Source organism: Nannospalax galili, unplaced genomic scaffold (genome assembly GCF_000622305.1).
Source record: "Nannospalax galili isolate Female #2095 unplaced genomic scaffold, S.galili_v1.0 scaffold107, whole genome shotgun sequence".
Lineage (NCBI taxonomy): Eukaryota > Metazoa > Chordata > Mammalia > Rodentia > Spalacidae > Nannospalax > Nannospalax galili.
Window position 1 is genome coordinate 2,687,033 of NW_008358490.1, and position 17,756 is coordinate 2,704,788.

Genomic DNA, 17,756 nt, shown 5'->3' on the forward strand with positions numbered 1-17,756 from the left:
GATCCGCCTGCCTCTGCCTCCCAAGTGCTGGGATTAAAGGCATGCGCCACCATGCCTGGGTATTTTTTGATCTTTTTAAAAAATTTTATTTATTATTTTTATTTTATGTGTATGTGTGTATTGCCTGCATGTAGGTAAGTGCTCCCGCATTGTGCAATGCCCGAGGAAGTCAGAAGAGGCTGTCGGATCCCCTGGGACTGGAGTTACCGAGAGTTGTTACCAGCCATGTGGGTACTGGGATTTGAACCCGGATCTTCTGCAAGAACAACCAGTGTTCCTAACCTCTGAGTCATCTCTCCAGGCCCTTTTTTGATCTTTTTGGGACAGGGTCTCCCTGTAGCCTCATCTGGCCTGGAACTCACTATGTAGACCAGGCTGGCCTTGAGCTCAAAGAGATCTGCCTACCTCTTCCTCCCAAGTGCTGGGATTAAAGGCACGAGCCACCATGCTTGGCTTAATTTTTAAATTTTTAAAAATGATTAAAAACTATGACATACATGTAGGAAAATCGAGCTATTTCTTCCCTGCTCTTACACCACAAGAATCAAGACAGAGGACTTCTGTGACACAAAAGGTGTTGGGGGTTGCTCCCTACTAGGAAGCAAATAGTTTTACTGCAGCAGATTCAGCTGAGTGTTGAATCCCATTCAGTTCTGATGCCTCCCCCCACCCCTGCCCCAGCTCCAGATCCTACAACTTGAGGTCTCACTCCCCAAGATGCCAATGGCTAACCCCAAGCTGTTCACCTTAGCTTCCAATTGACTGGCTGTATGGCTATACAGCACGGTTCTCAGAAGCCCTCCTTGGAGATAATTAATTTGCTCCAGCAGCCACAGAACTCAGGGGAAAACACACTGGCTTATTACACAGGATGTTATGAAAGATGCAGATGAAGAGATGGACAGGCACGTAGGAACCACTTTGGGTGGTCCTTCAGGAACCTCATGTATCTGGCTAACCCCAAGCTCCCTGAGCTTCCTTTCTGGCTTTGGTGGAGATCTAATGTTAATAGATGGGCTGGGGAAACCCAGCAAGGCATACTTCCTCAAGTTCTTGGCCTCTCTGTGCAGCATTTCTTCCTCCTGGGTATGGGGTAGGACTGTTCTAGACTGAGGAGGGTCTTATAACCCATCAGAAAAGGGTAGATTGGATAATTTCTTTGTGGTTGGCTAATTGTGGGGGAGGATTCTAGCTTTAGGGAAGAGAAATTTTAGTCTCTATGATCTGCCTTGGGGAGAGAGTTAACCTAGAACTGTGGATGAAAGCAATCTATCTATCTATCTATCTATCTATCTATCTATCATCTATCTATCTATCCGTCCATCCACCCATCCATCCATCCATCTCTCCATTTATCCATCTAAACTATCACAATAGAATTCATCTTAACTGTGCACAGTTAAGGAGTGTTAAGTATCTATAAGTGCACATTTCAGGAGTGTTAAGTATCTATCTATCAGGACTGGAGAAATAGCCAGGGGTTAAAAGCACTGACTGCTCTTCTGGAGAACCGGGGTTCAGTTCTCAGCATCCACTTCATGGCTAACAATGATCTACAGCTTCATTTCCAGGGGCTCTAACTCCCTCTTCTGGCCTCCATGGGTGTTGTACATATCGTTATACTTACAAACAGCAAAACACTCATACATATAAAATTAAAATAAATTCAAAATAAATAAGTAAATCAAAAATTTTAAAGTATCTCTATCTATCTATCTATCTATCTATCTATCTATCACCTATCTACCATCTCTCTATTGTCTGTCGCCTGTCTGTTTAATATAGCATTCTTGAATTCAATATTTATTCATTTTTGTTTTATGTGTATAAGTGTTATGCCTGCTTGTGTGTAAGTGCACCCATGTCATGCAGTGCCCTTGGAGGACAGAAGAGGGCGTTGGATCCTCTGGAACTGGAGTTTCAGATAGTTGTTAGCTACCAAGTAGGTGCTGGGAATTGAACCTGGGTCTTTTGCAGGAATAGTAAGTGCTCTTAACTGCTGAGCCATCTCTCCAGCCCTGAATTCATTATTTTAACCATCTTTAAGTATACTGTTCAATAGTATTAAGTATATTTCTATCATCTATCTATCTATCTATCTATCTATCTATCTATCTATCTATCTATCTATCTACCTATCATCTATCATCTCTCATCTATCAATCATCTATCACCTCTCATCTATCAGTCATCTATCCATCCATCCATCCATCCGTTCAAAACAAATCATCACAGTTGAGTTTACCATCTTCACCATCTGTAAGTTTGCAGTTTAGCAGCATTAAGTGCATTCTCACCGTTGTGTAATGAGCTCATTCTCAACCTCTATGCGAATGTAGAAAATAAGAACATGTTTGGAAACCATATCAAAGGAAACAGCAGAAGTGAAATGCATGTCTGTCAGCTTTAATAGAAGGGGTGAGCATGGAAAGTGACGCTGACAGCAAGCTAAAGCCACTGACGGCGCTATGGTTGGGATAACACGGCACATTTCTGCCTGCGTCTGTCATTCATCACTACCTGCTTCTTAAGAATGACTTTGGCCTTACTATCACATCATCTTTTAGATTAAAAAAAATTAAAACACGTGCAGTATTATGCAATGACAGTAGCCATCATGCCTGGATCACAGGGTACATAATGGGGATGGGAGAGACTAGAGGGGTACCAGGAAAGGCAGCTAACTTGAGCTCATGTTCTAAAGGTCCATGATGGTATGAGCTCACTGCACACATGAGCTCTTTCCTCTAGTCCCTAGCAACCACTGATCTTTTTGCTATCTCCATAGTTTTGCCTCTTCCAGAACCTCATGCGATTGCAATCAGCTCATGCACAGCCTTTTCAGACAGGCTTATTCCATTCTGTAATAAGCTCTTAAAGTTCCTCATGGCTTTTCATGACTTGATAGCTCATTTGTTTTTACCACTGAACGTATTCCATCATCTGGATGTACCCAGTTTACCCATTCACCCCCTGAAGGATAGTTTGTTGCTTCTAAGTGCTGGCAATTATGAATAAACCTGTTATGAACATCTGTGTGCAGTACAGGTGTCTGTGTAGACATAAGCCTCGAACTCATTTGAGTAAATACCAAAAAGTGTGATTTCTGGATTTTATGGTAATAACATATTTTGGTTTATTATTATTTAATGATTATGTTTATTATTATTTATTTATGCATATGTGTGGGGGTGTTCATATGCCATGCATATGTATAATCAGAGAACATATATCACACACAAGAAGACAGAAAGAAAAAGAAAACAGGAGCAAGCAAGCAGAACGCTGGCATTCATCACTCTCTGATTCCTGATGCAGATACAATGTGATCCGCTGCCTCACACTCCTGCCATGCATGATGATGGACTGCACCCCCTCAAACTGTGAGCCAAAATAAACTCTTCCTTCCTTAAATTGCTTTTGTTGGGTATTTTTCTACAGCAATGAGAAAAGCAGCTAATATAGAATCCATGTAATTACTCCTGAGGATATTGATTGGTATTGCATTAGATTTGTAGATCAAATTGGGAGAATTAACATCTTGATACTGTTGAGTCTTCCTATCCACGGACATGGACTACCTCTCCATTATTTAGTTTTCTTTGATATCTTTCATTAACGTTTTATACTTTTCCTCATATAGATGGTGATGATATGTTGCTAGTTTTCTACCTAAGTATTACATTTTGAAAGGTGATACTATAAATGGCAGTATGTTTTTAATTTCAGATTCAGTTAATTAATTGTTGATGATTGACGTGGTGTTCTGAAGCCTTGATATAGTCACTTATTAGTTCTAGGAATTTTTTTGTTGCTGTTGACTCTTTTGGATTTTCTATAGGGATGAACATGACATGTACAGAAACAATTGTTTTCTTTCTTCTCGACCTGTGTGTATTTTATTTCATCTTATTGCACTAAGACTTCCGGTACAACGTTGAAAAACAGTGGTCAGAGAGAGGATGTCCTCACTGTGCCACTCCTGGATGGATTTTATGTGTATGAGTATATTGCCTGCATGTATATAAATGCACCTGTGGAGGTCAGAAAAGGGTGTTGGATCCCATGGAGCTGGAGTTAAGGACAGCTGTCAGCCATGTTCATGCTGGGAACCAAACCTGGGTCCTCTGCAAGAGCAACCAGTGCTCTTAACTTCAGAACCATCTCGCCAGCCCCACGGATGGATTTCTAAAGATATTTTTTCTGAGCTGGGTGTGGTGGCACATGCCTTTAATCTCAGCACTCAGGATCTCTGCAGGATGGAGGCTAGCCTGATCTATGTAGCAAGTTCCAGGCCAGCTGGAGCTATAAGGACCCTGTCTCTAAAAGACAAAAAATAAAAATAACAAAAAATTTTCTGGGGGCTAGAGAGATGACTCAGCAGTCAGGAGCACTGGCTGCTCTTGCAGAGAACCGGGGTTCAGTTTCTAGCACCCACAGGGAGGCTACCAACCATCTGTAACTCCAGTTCCAGAGGATCCCATTCTCTCTTCTGGCCTCCTCCAGCTTTATACTCATGGGTGCACTTACATACATGCAGGCAAACCACTCATACACATAAAAAGAATTAAAATACTTTTTCTGTATCTCTTGATCTTATGTGAGTTTCTTCTTTAGTCTTCTAATATGTAAGGTTATTAATTTAGTTTTTGTATTTTTATTGACTTTTTGCAATTTTCATACAACATAACTTGATGGTATTTAGATCCCCTCATCTTTGCTCCCTCACCCAACTTAATGCACTGTATTATATATATTAAGGCCTATGAAGTCTAATTTGTGTCCCAGATGTCCTTTAGTGTGGGTCCATCCACTGGAGCCTGGTTGACCTACCAAGAGTCCTGTGCTTGAAAGAGACTATCTCTGCCCCTCCCAGTAGCCATCTGTTACCACAATTTCCTTAGGCTGAGTTGGGGCTTCTTACCCACTTCCTTATGCTAGGATTTTCTTTTTTTCTGGTTTGAGCTTGCATGGGACTTACTTGTGCATGCTGTCACAGTTGCTGTAAGTTCATGTAACTGACCAACTGTCTGGAAAACTCTGACTTGAGGTCATCTACTACTTCCGGCTCTTACAATCTTTCCATCCCCTCTTTCGCAATGATCTCTGAACCCTGGGGTACTCACCAGCAATGACAGCAAAGTCAGCCCCCACATCACAGGCAATGACATCTCCATTTCTAATGTACTTCTTCACGGCCTCCTTGACTTTGCCTGTCCCAAGTTCATTGCCTCCATCACCAACCCCTGAAGGGAAGGGAAACTGAGTCAGTATACAAGATAAGGGGGGGTGGGAGTGGGACTAGGCAGCCCCTCCACATGTGTCTGTTTTGGCTCTGAATAGATTTCTGATAACTAGATATTGTTTCCTCTTCAGTTCGTCTAGAAACTTCTGAAGTTAGGAGTCCAGTTTTGGAACTCACTGGAGTGAGACTCTCTTCTGTTAGATCACAACCTCCAGTCACAGGTGGGAGTATCTTGTCTTCTGACATTATCAGGCCCACTGGAGACAAGGACAGTGTGACACTCAGGAGCTCACACACAGTGGCTCCACTCACTGAGCTCTACCAATGTGACTGGCCAACATCCCATTGGCAGAGGTAAACTGTAACTTACTTTAAAGGCTTCTGCTTAAGGAATATGAAAAGCATATTCCAGCTGGCCTGGAAATCACTATGTAGACCAGGCTGGCCTCGAACTCACAGAGTTAATCCTGAGTGCCAGGATTAAAGGTGAGTACCACCACACCCAGCAAGAACACACACTTTTGTATACTAGATAGTCAGCTGAACTGGAAGCAATTTTACCTGCCAATAGATAATTCTAGGTACAGCTGTCTGGAGGTCTAAGTGGAAGGATTGTTCTAGCTCAAGACCAGCCTGGACAACACAGTGAGAGTGGTCTTAATAACCTTTTATGCAAGAGGTGTACCCCAGTGCCTTCAAGGACAGAAAACTAACCTCCTCCTGTGCTAGATAGCTTCATTTATCAACTTGACACACCTGGGTGGAGGGAACTTCAATTGAGGAATTTTCTCTATTGGATTGGCCTGTGGCCATGCCTGTGGAGCTTTTTCTTGATTGTTGAGTGATGGGGGAGGGCCCAGCCTATTGTGGGTGGTACCATCCCTGGGCAGGTGGTCCTGTGCTGTATAAGAAAGCGAACTGAACACAGGCTAGGGAAACAAGCCAGTAAGCAGTACTCTTCAGTGGTCTGCACTTTAGTTCCTGTCTCCAGGTTACTGCTCTGAGTTGCTGCCATGGCTTCCCTTGATGATGGACTGTGAGCTGTAAGTCAAATAAATCCTTTCCCAAGTTGATTTGGTCAATGTCTTTAGCACAGTAATAAGAAAGAAACTAAAACACCTTGCAAGCCTACCGGACTGGGTATTACTGTATTTGGGTCTGATTCCACAAGGGCTTGTAATATGCAGAAGACTTCTGCCAGAGGATAACATTAATTGTGGGATGGTGGAGAGGGGAACTAGACCAAGTCAAGCACTGGAGATCAGACTCAGCCAAAAAGAATCAGATAATTGTGAATGACTGAACAGCTTCTATTTACACCCTGAGAATTTTTTTTCAAAATAGTTTTCTAGGTCAGTGACAACCTGTTGAATGACAGATATTAATACAACCAGCTGGAAGTGTCCAGGGGTAAGCTAAAGGGGTAGTTAGAAGTCATAGATGGCCATTACAGATGGGGTTCATTCAGTAGGAGAAGGGGGTGCTCCAGCAATTCCCCTAACTTTGACTGCTAACTGCTTCTTTGGACTCAGAAATTCTTTCCTTCTCCCATGCTGAGAACACCTCCCTGAAGGCCTTGGGTCCTCCACCTGCCCGACCCAGAGTGACAGGAAGCCAGAGACCAACCAAGCCAACTGCACTATATGTGCCCCACCCACAGCCACTTCTGGGAAAAGCTGAGGATTTGCAGAAACTTTCTAATCAGCCCAGAAGATTTTCATTGTCTCCTCAAAACCTCAAAAGTCAGAGGGGACTAATGTGTCTGGGAAACACTTGAGGCATTTAGAGAACAACAGGCACTGAAGGACCTGACGCCTGCCCCTGAGGGAGTCAGGCATAGCTGGGGTCCTTTGGGGATTTGCATACTCATAATAACAATGTGGTCCCTGAGCAGTAGGACCTGGAAGCCTGCACTGTGTTCCTGATTCTACCAGCAATGCTAATTAGCTAGACAACTTCAGAACACCTCCTCCGGCCTCATTTTCTGGGCAGTTTACTTCCTTCCAACCTCAGGGGTTTTTAAGTGGTATAAACAGTACCACTGTTGTGAAATCTCTTGGAAAACCATAAAGTTCAGTACAAAGGCGAATGATCACATCATCAACAGTAATATTTCACTCATCTTACATTTGATACACTTAAAAATTGAAGCATTTCATCAGATGATACCTGACACAGTCCATCCTATATTATCAAAATAATATGCCGTGCCTCAATTTTATTATTGCTAACATTTCATGATGAGTTTTATTACTTCAGAGTTGGGTAAATTGAATGTGTTCTGTGTCACTTCCCTTTCTCCTGTGGGAATGTTGCATTTCTTAATAACGGTCTCATTAGTGTCTAGACTGAATGTAATAAACAAAGACCATTTGGTGAGTGGAAAGCAACAGTGACCGTGTAACCCTTTCTTGTCCTGTGCTCAGTCATCATTAAAAAGATGCCTAGTACTGAGAAGGTCGTGTTGAATTCTTCATGTCTGCTACTTACCAGTTGATGAGATTCCAGGAATCTTTTGTGCTGCAAGGAAAATATCATCAATCGGATCAACTAAGTGCTTGATGTTCATCTTCCTCATGTTGTAGTAATTGCCGTCAGCAGCCCTTCCAGCACGTTCTATGGCCACCAGGTGGTCAAATCTGCTTGGAAGCAATGGTGCTAAGTCTTCATAGGGAATATGACACCTTTGTGTGTCTTGTGTGAAGAACCCTTGGTTTCTTAACTGGTCCTTTAATTCTAAGGGCCTACTGTGTGGGAAACCTCTGCTGGGGTCTAGTTCATCATGGTGATGGTGGTATTCAGACAGTCCAGCACTGTGGCCATGGTGAGTAGCCTGAGAACTTCCCACTAGGGACCTGCACTTAGGTAAGACCAGATCCTTGGCTGCATTGATAAACTGCAGAAAAGAATTTCAAAATGAGTCAGAGTGCAATAAGTTTATTAAGAGATGAGAGATAGTACACACTTTATATTTAAGTACAGGTATTTCACACACACACACACACACACACACACACACAGAGGAAAAGGACAGTACACACATGAAGGCAGCCTTCTAAAGAAAGGGGAGCTATATGTCTGTGTCTTTCCATTGGCTACATATATGATTCTGTGTCTTTCTAAGTTATAGTGTTCAGAGAATATAATTTATAACAAGATTTAAAGATTAAACAAAGTTTAAATTTTAAGTTAATTTTTTTATTTATTTTTATTTTATGTGCATGAACCTGCATGTATGTAAGCGTACCCATGTCATACAATGCCCACAGAGGCCAGAAGAGAGGTGTCGGATCCCCTGAAACTGGAGTTATGGACAGTTAGCTGCCGTGTAGGTGCTAGGAACCAAACCCAGGTCCTCTGGAGGAGCAGTCAGGGCTCTTAATTGCTGAGGCATCTCTACAGCCCCCTTTTTAAGTAAGTTTAAAAGTAAAAAATATAAGCTGGTTTATTTATTTTTTTAAAAAAGGAATTTCCTTTTGTAAATGAAATCACAAGATGGTTTTGTGAGATATATTGCTTGGATGAATTTAGGGAGAGAGCTGAGTACGCATATACTCAAGGTTATAAACACTCTGGTCCTAAGTAAATACAGCTTTTTGTTTTTTGTTTTTCTTCTCTGAAATAGGGTCTTATATAGCCCAGTCTGCCCTCTAACTTGATTTGTAGCTGAGGATGTCTTAAAGTTTAATTGCTACTTTGAAAATAATTATTGTGTATGTATGATCTATGGGTACATTCGTGCTACAGGACATGTGTGGGGGTCAAAGCACAACTTTATTTGGGGTCTTGCCATCAAACTCAGATCGGAAAGCTTGGCAGCAAGCACCTTTACCTGTTGAGTCATCTTGCCAACAGGTAAATGACACCCTGAACTTAAGAAAAAAATTATTACTGTTAGTGTCTCCGTGTGTGTGTGTATGAGTGTGTCTGTATCTGTGCGTATGTGTGTGTATGCACCATGGCACATGTGTAGAGGGCAGAGGACAACTTTTAGGTGTTGGTTATCACCTTCTGTTTCTGGATATTGAATGCAGGTCATCAGGCTTGTGCAGCAAGTGCTTTGAACTGTTGAATTATCTCTCAGGCCCTACTTGTTGTTTGTAGCATCCTTATTTGAGATGTCTTTAGGAAAACAAAACACTATCTCTCTGGGAAATTTTATGATTTTTGTAAAGATTTATTTTATTTTACTTATTTATTTTTTTGTCTTTTTGAGACAGGGTCTCCCTATAGCCCCAGCTGTCCTGGAACTCAATATGTAGACCAGGCTGTATTTTATTTTATTTTTAAATTATTATTTTTATTTTATGTGTATGAGTGTATTGCCTGCATGTAAGGAAGTGCACCTGTGTCATGCAATGCTGTGGAGGTCAGAAGTAAGTTTCGGATTCCCCTGGAACTGGAGTTAAGGATCGTTTGTAGCCACCATGTGGGTGTTGGGAATTGAACCCAGTCCTCTGCAAGAGCAGTCAGTGCTCTTAACCACTGAGCCATCTCTCCAGCCCAGATTTATTTTAAGTGTGCATGTGTGCACATTTGTGAGTACAGGTGTCCATAGAGTCCAGAAGAGGTCATCAGATTCCCTGGAGCTAGAGTTATAGGCTGTTGTGTGAACTTTTTGATGTGGGTGCTGAGGACTGAACTCAGGTCTTTTGCAAGAGCGGTAGTGCTCTCTTAACTTCTGAGGCATCTCTCCAGCCCTATTCATGGGCAATTTTGGTTTTGTCAGTTGTGTTGCAGTTTCTTTGAGGCAGATTCTGGAGTAAGGCTACTTTCTCTTCCCACGTCCCCTTAATCTCCCCCAACTTTCCTTCCTGCCTCAACGGCCTTTTAACAGCCACTGGGATCTTCTGCAATTTACTAGAGCTGTAAGGGAGAAGATCAGTGGTCAAGGTAACTGGGTGGCTGGAGGGACACTTCCAGTGTCCCACCCAATGCCCCTTACTCAACTCAGTGGCCAGTCTGAGAGAAACTAAGTGTTGGAGACTATGAGCCACCATTACCCCTCCTTGGCTTCCTTGGCCTCTGGTTCACTTTACAGACATCAAATAATTAGGAAATGGAACATAAGATGATCTTACAAAGGCACAGGTGGAATGGTGGTCAAGTGGCTCTGGAATTCTGCCACCTTGTCTCACTCTAGGTCCTCCTGCCATTGGCCTTGGGTGAGTTGTTTGGTCTTTCCAACCATGCATTACTTTCTCTATCTGCAGGGTATCATGCATCTGCAGAGTGGATCTCATACAGCATTGATGGAGCTAAAGGAGGCACTTGTCACAGGTACTTGGAGCTTAGCACATGTCATCTGGGGTTGCTGTTGGTATTGCTATTTCTTTTTCTTTTTTTTTTTTGACTTCTGTGTATGTGTGTATGCCTGCTTACCTGTATGTGCACCATGTACATACAATGCCCATGGAGGCCAGAGGAGGGTGTTGGATTCCCTGGAACTGAAGTTACAGGCAGTTGTGAAAAGCGGGATGTGGATGCTGGGAACTGAACCCGGGTCCTCTGCAAGAGCAACAAGTGCTCTTAACCTCTGAGCTATCTCTCCAGCCCTATTAGCAGGAATGTTGTTTTGATACTCCAAAGTGGAAACAGGAAACTGACACTTTCATGTCTCTCTAAATCCCCCCACGGTAGAGTTCTTCAAAATCTCAGTGCCATGATGGAACAGTAATGCAGTTTCCCAAAATATTAAAAATAGATTCCCCACATGATCCAGAAATTCAACTTCTGGGTACAGATCAGACAGACTTGAGAGCAAGGACTTACAGAGTGGTTTGTCCACCCTTGTTCCTAGCAGCACTACTTAAAATAGGCAAAGTCGGGGGCTGGAGTAAAACAGATTGAAAGCAACAGAGTATGTTGCACATAGAACCGATTTGAGTCTTTCAATAGTGAAAGTCAATATTGGCTTTTGAATGTCTATCTTGGTTACACATGTGTACTGGTTTACAGTGCAAAATGTGTTACTGTGGGCTGTTAAGAGTATACAAAATATTGTATAAGTTATAACATCTGAAACACATTTCTACTTATGACAAACAAGAGGTTTTCAAAATGTTTGACCACAACACACAGAAAAACATACCCAAACACAGACACAGACACAGACACAGACACACACACACACACACACACACACACACACACACACACACACACAAACACAAACACAGAGTTTCATGAGAGCACATCTCATTACAAGCTATATGATGCTATTTCTATTTCATCTTCGAAAGGTGTTGGTTACTCTCAGTTGAAATAATTTTACTGCTCCAGTGAGCCCTGACCCCATTGTTTAAGAGACTGTTAGCCTTTGTTTTGGATTTTGTTCAGAATAAGCACTATCTCTTCCTGCTGGCATGGACCTGTTTTCAGACACACTCTGTGAACCACCCCCTCCCCGATCAGTAGACCCTGACATCTCCAGCTTCATGTCTACCATGGCCCATCAGAATCCTGACTTCTTGGGCTGATGGCTTTGTTCTCTTTTATAGGGTGAGGTGAGGAGAAACCTTGTCAAAAAAGTTAAGGGAATGTAGCCTTCCTCACCCCCATGCGCTTGATTTGGGGTGCAACATACGTACCTAGGTGACTTGGGATCCCCATCTTTACACAAAAATGCCCGAGCATCTTCCACTGATCCACCTTGGTAAGTTAATATAGGGATTGGTGTCTTCAGAACACCTTGAAAATAAAGACAATGGGCAGATGCATTAGTGCAGGTGGCACATCATGCTTCCAAAAACTTCTTTCGACAGTAGTGTGACCATTATTGAGCAGTATCCCTCTGCAGAACACTTTGTTAGAACATAGATGTTGATAGGTTTACGTTTGATCCTGAATAAACTCTAAAGTTATCTGGGGTTGGAGGGTCAAATGGGTCCAGTGTAGACCAGGGGATATGCCATATATAAGATGCCCCACAACACCATGTTAACAGGAGGTCTGTTCTGGCCCACTGCCAGCCAGAGTGCTGGGTACACATTTAGATACCCAGACAGTAATGTGCCTGACCTCTGCTAAGCATTTGACAAGCATGCTCTCATTCAATTTTCATAATAGTTCTGTTTCACAAAACAATTATTATTTCCATTTTATATTAGAGGAAAACTGAAGCTCGGAGACACAAAAGAAGTTGACCAAAGTCAAGTGTGGTATACATGTTAGTGTCACAATTCCAATTCTGTTAGAGCTTCAATTCTGCTGCTGTGATAAAACACTCTGACCAAGAGCAACTTGGGGGAGGAAAGGTTTATTCAGCCTACAATTCCAGGTCACAGTCCATCATTGAGGGGAAGTCAAGGTAAGAACTCAGGCAGCTAGTCACATCATATCCACAGTCAAGAGCAGGGTGTGGTGGCATATGCTTTTAATCCCAGTACTCCAGGGGCAGACAGATCTCTGTGAGTTCAAGGACAGCCTGGTCTACATGGCTAGCTAGGATTGCATAGTAAGACCCTGTCTTAAAAAAACAACAGAGAGAAAAGAATGCCACATACTGCTTTCTTTCTGCTAAGTTTCTCCTTCCTCATACTGTGCAAGGTCTCCTGCCTAGGACCTAGAGAATGGTGCTACCCACAATAGGCTGAGTCTCCCCACTTCAATTAACAATCAAAGCAATCTCCCACGGACATGCCCACAGGCCGACTTGATCGAGGTAACTCTTCCATTGAGACTCCTTCCTTAGGTGATTCTGGGTTATGGCAAGCTGTCATGTAAAATCAACCATCAAATTCTCACCCCAAATTCTTATCTGTCCCTCCTCCATACAAACATTCCTTCAGGGAATACAAATAACAATTCACACAAAATCCCAGAGACTGGGCCCTCTGTTAGGTAGTTTTATGGGAGTGAGTTACAAAGTGAAATTGATTCCTTAAAAAAAGAACCTTTTCTGATTACACAACACACTGTTTTAGATTATATGCAAAATATACAAAAATCCCCAAATAAATTGAGATTTATTTGGTTTTCATTTATCGCACAGCAGTTTGGAGAAGGATCTTGGTGATATTCACTGGCCCAGGACAAATCTTCAAGCAGAACTAGAGATGGCCAACAGAGATATCAGGCAGGGTCCCTGGACCTATCACTTAGAGGTATCTGACATTGGACAAGCCACATGAATGCCCTGAGATCTTCCTCTACAAAGTAACGCCCACCTGGCCATATTGCTGGGATGGTGCCATGATAAACTTGACATCTACGTAGCTGGGGTCTGGTGCAAAGAGGTGCAGGGTAAAGCCACTCCTCCTCACTTCCTATGAGGATGCTGGATACTGGTCAGAGGAGTGGGTACCAAGGAGACCAAGGCAATGTGGGGCTCACATCTGAGAAAGGGCACTTCAGAACTTCTGCCAAGGCAAGTCAGGAAGACACGGCTCCCTCTTCTGAGAGACAAAGTGAGCTCCTTGGTGGGTTTATGCTCAGAGAAATGACTCTGCCTTTTTTCCTCTAGACTGTGCCCTAGGCCTCAGCAAAAGGATTGAAATATCTTTCACTAATAGGTCCAGTTACTTTCATGTTTTTCATCTAAATATAATAAAACTTCTGTAAAGTCCAATGAAGCAGCCACCGTGCACTGCCCCCCTCCCCCCGCCCCAGTACCATGTGAGGAAGACAGCCCTGAGCAGAGTCCCTGGGAGCTGCCCAGCTGAGTAGGGACGGCACAGCTCCTTCTAGAAAATGAATGCTAAACAGCCACCAGAGAAATTGTCAGGTGGAAAACTGTTGGTGTTGGCCTGGGAGCACAGCGTCACAGTCATCGTCCCTTGGTTTCCTATTGCTCCTTCTAGTATTCCAAAGCCACCTCCCTACCTTTCCTCATCCTCCAGATGTGAAGGGACTCAGTGTACAATTTTGGCATATTTGCTTTATCCCCATTTATATCCACAGTACTTTCCATCAGAGCCTCCACTGTAGATGCCATCACTGTGCCAAAGCCCTCTAACATGTCCTTCTGGTTAGTCAGAGGCTGTGAACACCTCTGTGTGTGACTCTACTCTGCCTCTCACTCGTGTGCCTCAGATATCTCACACTCAGCAGGGCCAAGCCTGCATTCTTTGTAAACAAAAGTTAACTCTGGCCAAATATACAAGGCATAAGATTGATCATTTTAACCCTTTTTTCTTGAGACAGAGTCCAACCATGTATCCAATGTTGGCTTTGAACTCCTGATCCTATTGTCTCTGAGGATCCCCAGGGCTAGGATTATAAGCGTGCACATAACACCCAGTTCATTTTTACCATCTTACTCCAATGGGATTAAGTGCATTTTTGTGTAGCCACCACCCTGTGCATCTCCAGGACTCTTTACTCTTCCCAAGTGGAAACCCTTCCCATTTGTTGTGATTTGAGTGTGAAACATTCCCCATGGGCTCATATGTTTGCACACCTGATCCTTAGCTGGTGATACTGTTTTGGAAAGTTATGGAACCTTTAGGAGGTGGGGCCTCTAAGAGGAAGTGGGTCATTGGGGGCAAGCCTCAGGTTTAATAGCTCGACTCCACTTCCTGTCCTGCTGCTCTCGACTGTTGAGCTCCCCTGCTCCTGTAGACACATGTTGATGGACTGTATCGCCTCAAACTGTGAGCCAAAATAAACCCTCCCAGAGGTGGCTTCTTGTTAGCTGTTTGGCCACAGTAATAAGGAAAGTAATTATGACACCATTAAACACTCCTTCCTATTTCCTCATAACCAAGCCCCTGACAATCCTGACTCTATTCTGTCTCTATGAACTTGACTATTCTAGGTACCTCATAAAAATGGAATTATAGTGCTTGACTTTTTTTGTGTGTGTGTTTGTTTCTTCATTTGTTTTCTTACTTGTTTTTGAGACCTGGCCTTACTATGTAACCCACTGGCCTCAAACTCATGATCTTCCTGCCTCAGCCTCCTGAGTGCTGGGATTACAGGTGTGTGCCACTATGCCTGGCAGTATTTATCCTTTTGCCACTGGCTTATTTCACTTAGCATAATGTCCTCAAGGTTCATCCATGGAGTGGCATGTGTTGGCATTTTTTTCGTCTTTAAGGCTGAGCATCATTCCACTGAATGCATATTCTTATCTGCTCATCTGTCTGTGAACACCTGGGTGGCTCCCAAGCATCTGCTGTTGTGAGTAGGGCTCTTCTGAACATGGCCCAGTCACTCTTCCTTTACAGCTGCAAAACAAATTTATGGTCCTACCTAGTACCCAGCTCCTTGGTGTGTGAGTCCCATGCCACATCCTGAAAACCTATAAAAGTCAGAAAATCCCCTTTGTCCAGAGAATTTCTCTGAAGGCTCTCTCACTCTTCTTCAGATGCTCCCCCCATCCCCATTGTATAGGACTGCTATCTCCCAAACTCTTCCACTTTAAACTACCTCTCATGTTTTTATAAGGCTTATAATGCTTTCCCACCTCAAGGCCCAATCAAACCCTTCCCTCCTCCATGGTCATGAAGCTCTCTCTCCTAATAAAGCTCCTTCTGAGGGGTGACTGGCCTCAGCTTCCTTCTCCATGAATCAACCAACCTGCCTCTCTTCTCTATTATAACATTCCGGTTACCCTGAAATCAGGGCCTGAGATGGGATGCAAGTGGTTTCCTGGGAGACAGTGTGAAAAAGCTGATAGAGGGAACAGGGGAAGCAAGAAGGGGGAATGTGCATTCAAGGTCACCATTTCCTGGGTTGAGATCTCACTTTCACAGGAGGCAGGGGACTTATTCTCTAACTCCTGTCCCCACTAGGTTGAGGGTGCCCTGTGGGAATCAGCCCTACTGGGTAGAGTGGGCTCACAGAGCTTTGGCCCTGCAGGGCACTGGCTTGTAGAGGAGCCTGAACACTGATGCACAACCCATCATTCCTACTTCATTAGATCACCTGAACCTCTTGGAGCTTCAGACTCTTTCTCCATAAAATGAGAATCATGCTGTTGGTATGAGAAAGAGTTGTTCTGTGCTCTGAAGAAAACACCCCATGACAAGGGCACAGCTTTGGTCTGGGTACATGGCAGAAGGTCCGTACATCGATTTCCTCCATTTTCTGCCCACAAAGGCCTGTTCTGGGAAATAGATTGAGCCCATGCCACTGCTCACCTTGCTCAACAGCATCTTCCACAAACTTCGTATGTAAATTCAAGGCTCTTCGGTCTACCACCATGGAGACCTTCTTCCCCAGGGTGTGCAGGAAGCTGGCTAGAGCGATGGCTCCTGGTGGGCCATCTGTCTCCTCAGGGGGCTCCTGATTGAAGTGTGTGGGGAACCCAGTGGTGACTAGCACTGAGCGGGCATGAGACAATGACAGAGCTGCCAGCAGCAGCTCATCTTTACAGAGGAGGTGCCTGATCCCTCGGTTACCTAAAATACAAAAATAAAGCAAAATATCGAAGTGACTGTGTTTAAGGTAGTAACATTCGGCTTTTTAGTGTCTGTCTTGATCTTTGAAAAAATATTTTTATTTTTTGGTTGTTAACCGTAGCTAACAGGCAGATCTCTGAGTTCAAGGCCAGCCTGGTCTACATAGTGAGTTCCAGGCCAGCTGAGGCTACAGGGAAACCCTGTTTCAAAAACCAAAAAAAAAAAAAAAAAAAAGGCCCAAAAAAGACATATATATATATATATATATATATATAAATACTTTTTTTTAATGGCACAGTGGTTAATAGCACTGGCTGTCTTGCAGAGGATCTTGGGTTTGATACCCAGTACCACTTGGTGGCTAACAACCATTGTAATGAGTTCCAAGGGGATCTGATGCCCTCTTCTGACCTCCGTGGGCATTGCATGACATGGGTGCACTTATGTACATGCAGGCAGTATACTCATAACACACAAAATAAAAATAATAAATAACATTATTAAAATATTTTTTATTGATTTGAGAATTTCATGCAATGTATTTTAATTATATCCGGACCCCTTACCCACTTTACTACCCCCGCCCCCTGTCCCTGAACTTAATGTCCTCCATTATTGCCTTTTTAAAAAAGGTCTATTGAGTCTAATCTGTGTTTCCCAAATGCTCTTGGAGTCTGGTCAACCTACCAGGCATCTGCTTAGATTTTTGTTATTTTGTTTTTTTGAAATGGTCTCACTATGTAGCTCTGGCTGACCTGGAACTTGCTATGTAGACCAGGCTGGCCTCAAAATCACAGAGATCTGCCTGCCTCTGCCTCCTAAGTGCTGAGATTAAAGGCGTGCATTACCATGCCTAACTTTGTTTTGAGTTTTTTAAAAAAGAAGTTGAGTGGAGGAAAATGGCAGATTGATTGGTCCATTCTCATCTCCCTGCCCCGGCCTCTCACAGCTAGGGTGGCCCCAAGACTGGCACCATCTCCTGGAATGACAGGAAATGTTGTGTGCCCTCTGGGCCTGACTCCACTCTTCCCATGCACTTCTCCAAGCATCTTCCTTCCCTCTTGACTTGTTGAATGTTGATAGCCAGAGCCCCCTGGGAGTCACATGATAGGGTGGCAGAGCTTCTGGAACCCCGAGTGACTAGAGAGAGCAGAAGTCCTTCCTGC

At 43.4% G+C, this 17,756-nt stretch overlaps 1 protein-coding gene across 1 annotated transcript in view; it reads right to left on the minus strand.

Moving 5' to 3' along the window:
* The window catches only part of Dglucy (D-glutamate cyclase), a 100,343-nt gene that overhangs the window by 11,238 nt on the left and 71,349 nt on the right, over positions 1 to 17,756 (minus strand). Inside the window, exons 9-12 of the mRNA XM_008821740.3 lie at positions 16,330 to 16,590; positions 11,836 to 11,935; positions 7,736 to 7,884; positions 5,127 to 5,246 (exon numbers count right to left, since the gene is read on the minus strand). Coding sequence (XP_008819962.1) covers positions 5,127 to 5,246; positions 7,736 to 7,884; positions 11,836 to 11,935; positions 16,330 to 16,590 — 630 coding nt within the window. The remainder of the gene's footprint in view (positions 1 to 5,126; positions 5,247 to 7,735; positions 7,885 to 11,835; positions 11,936 to 16,329; positions 16,591 to 17,756) is intronic.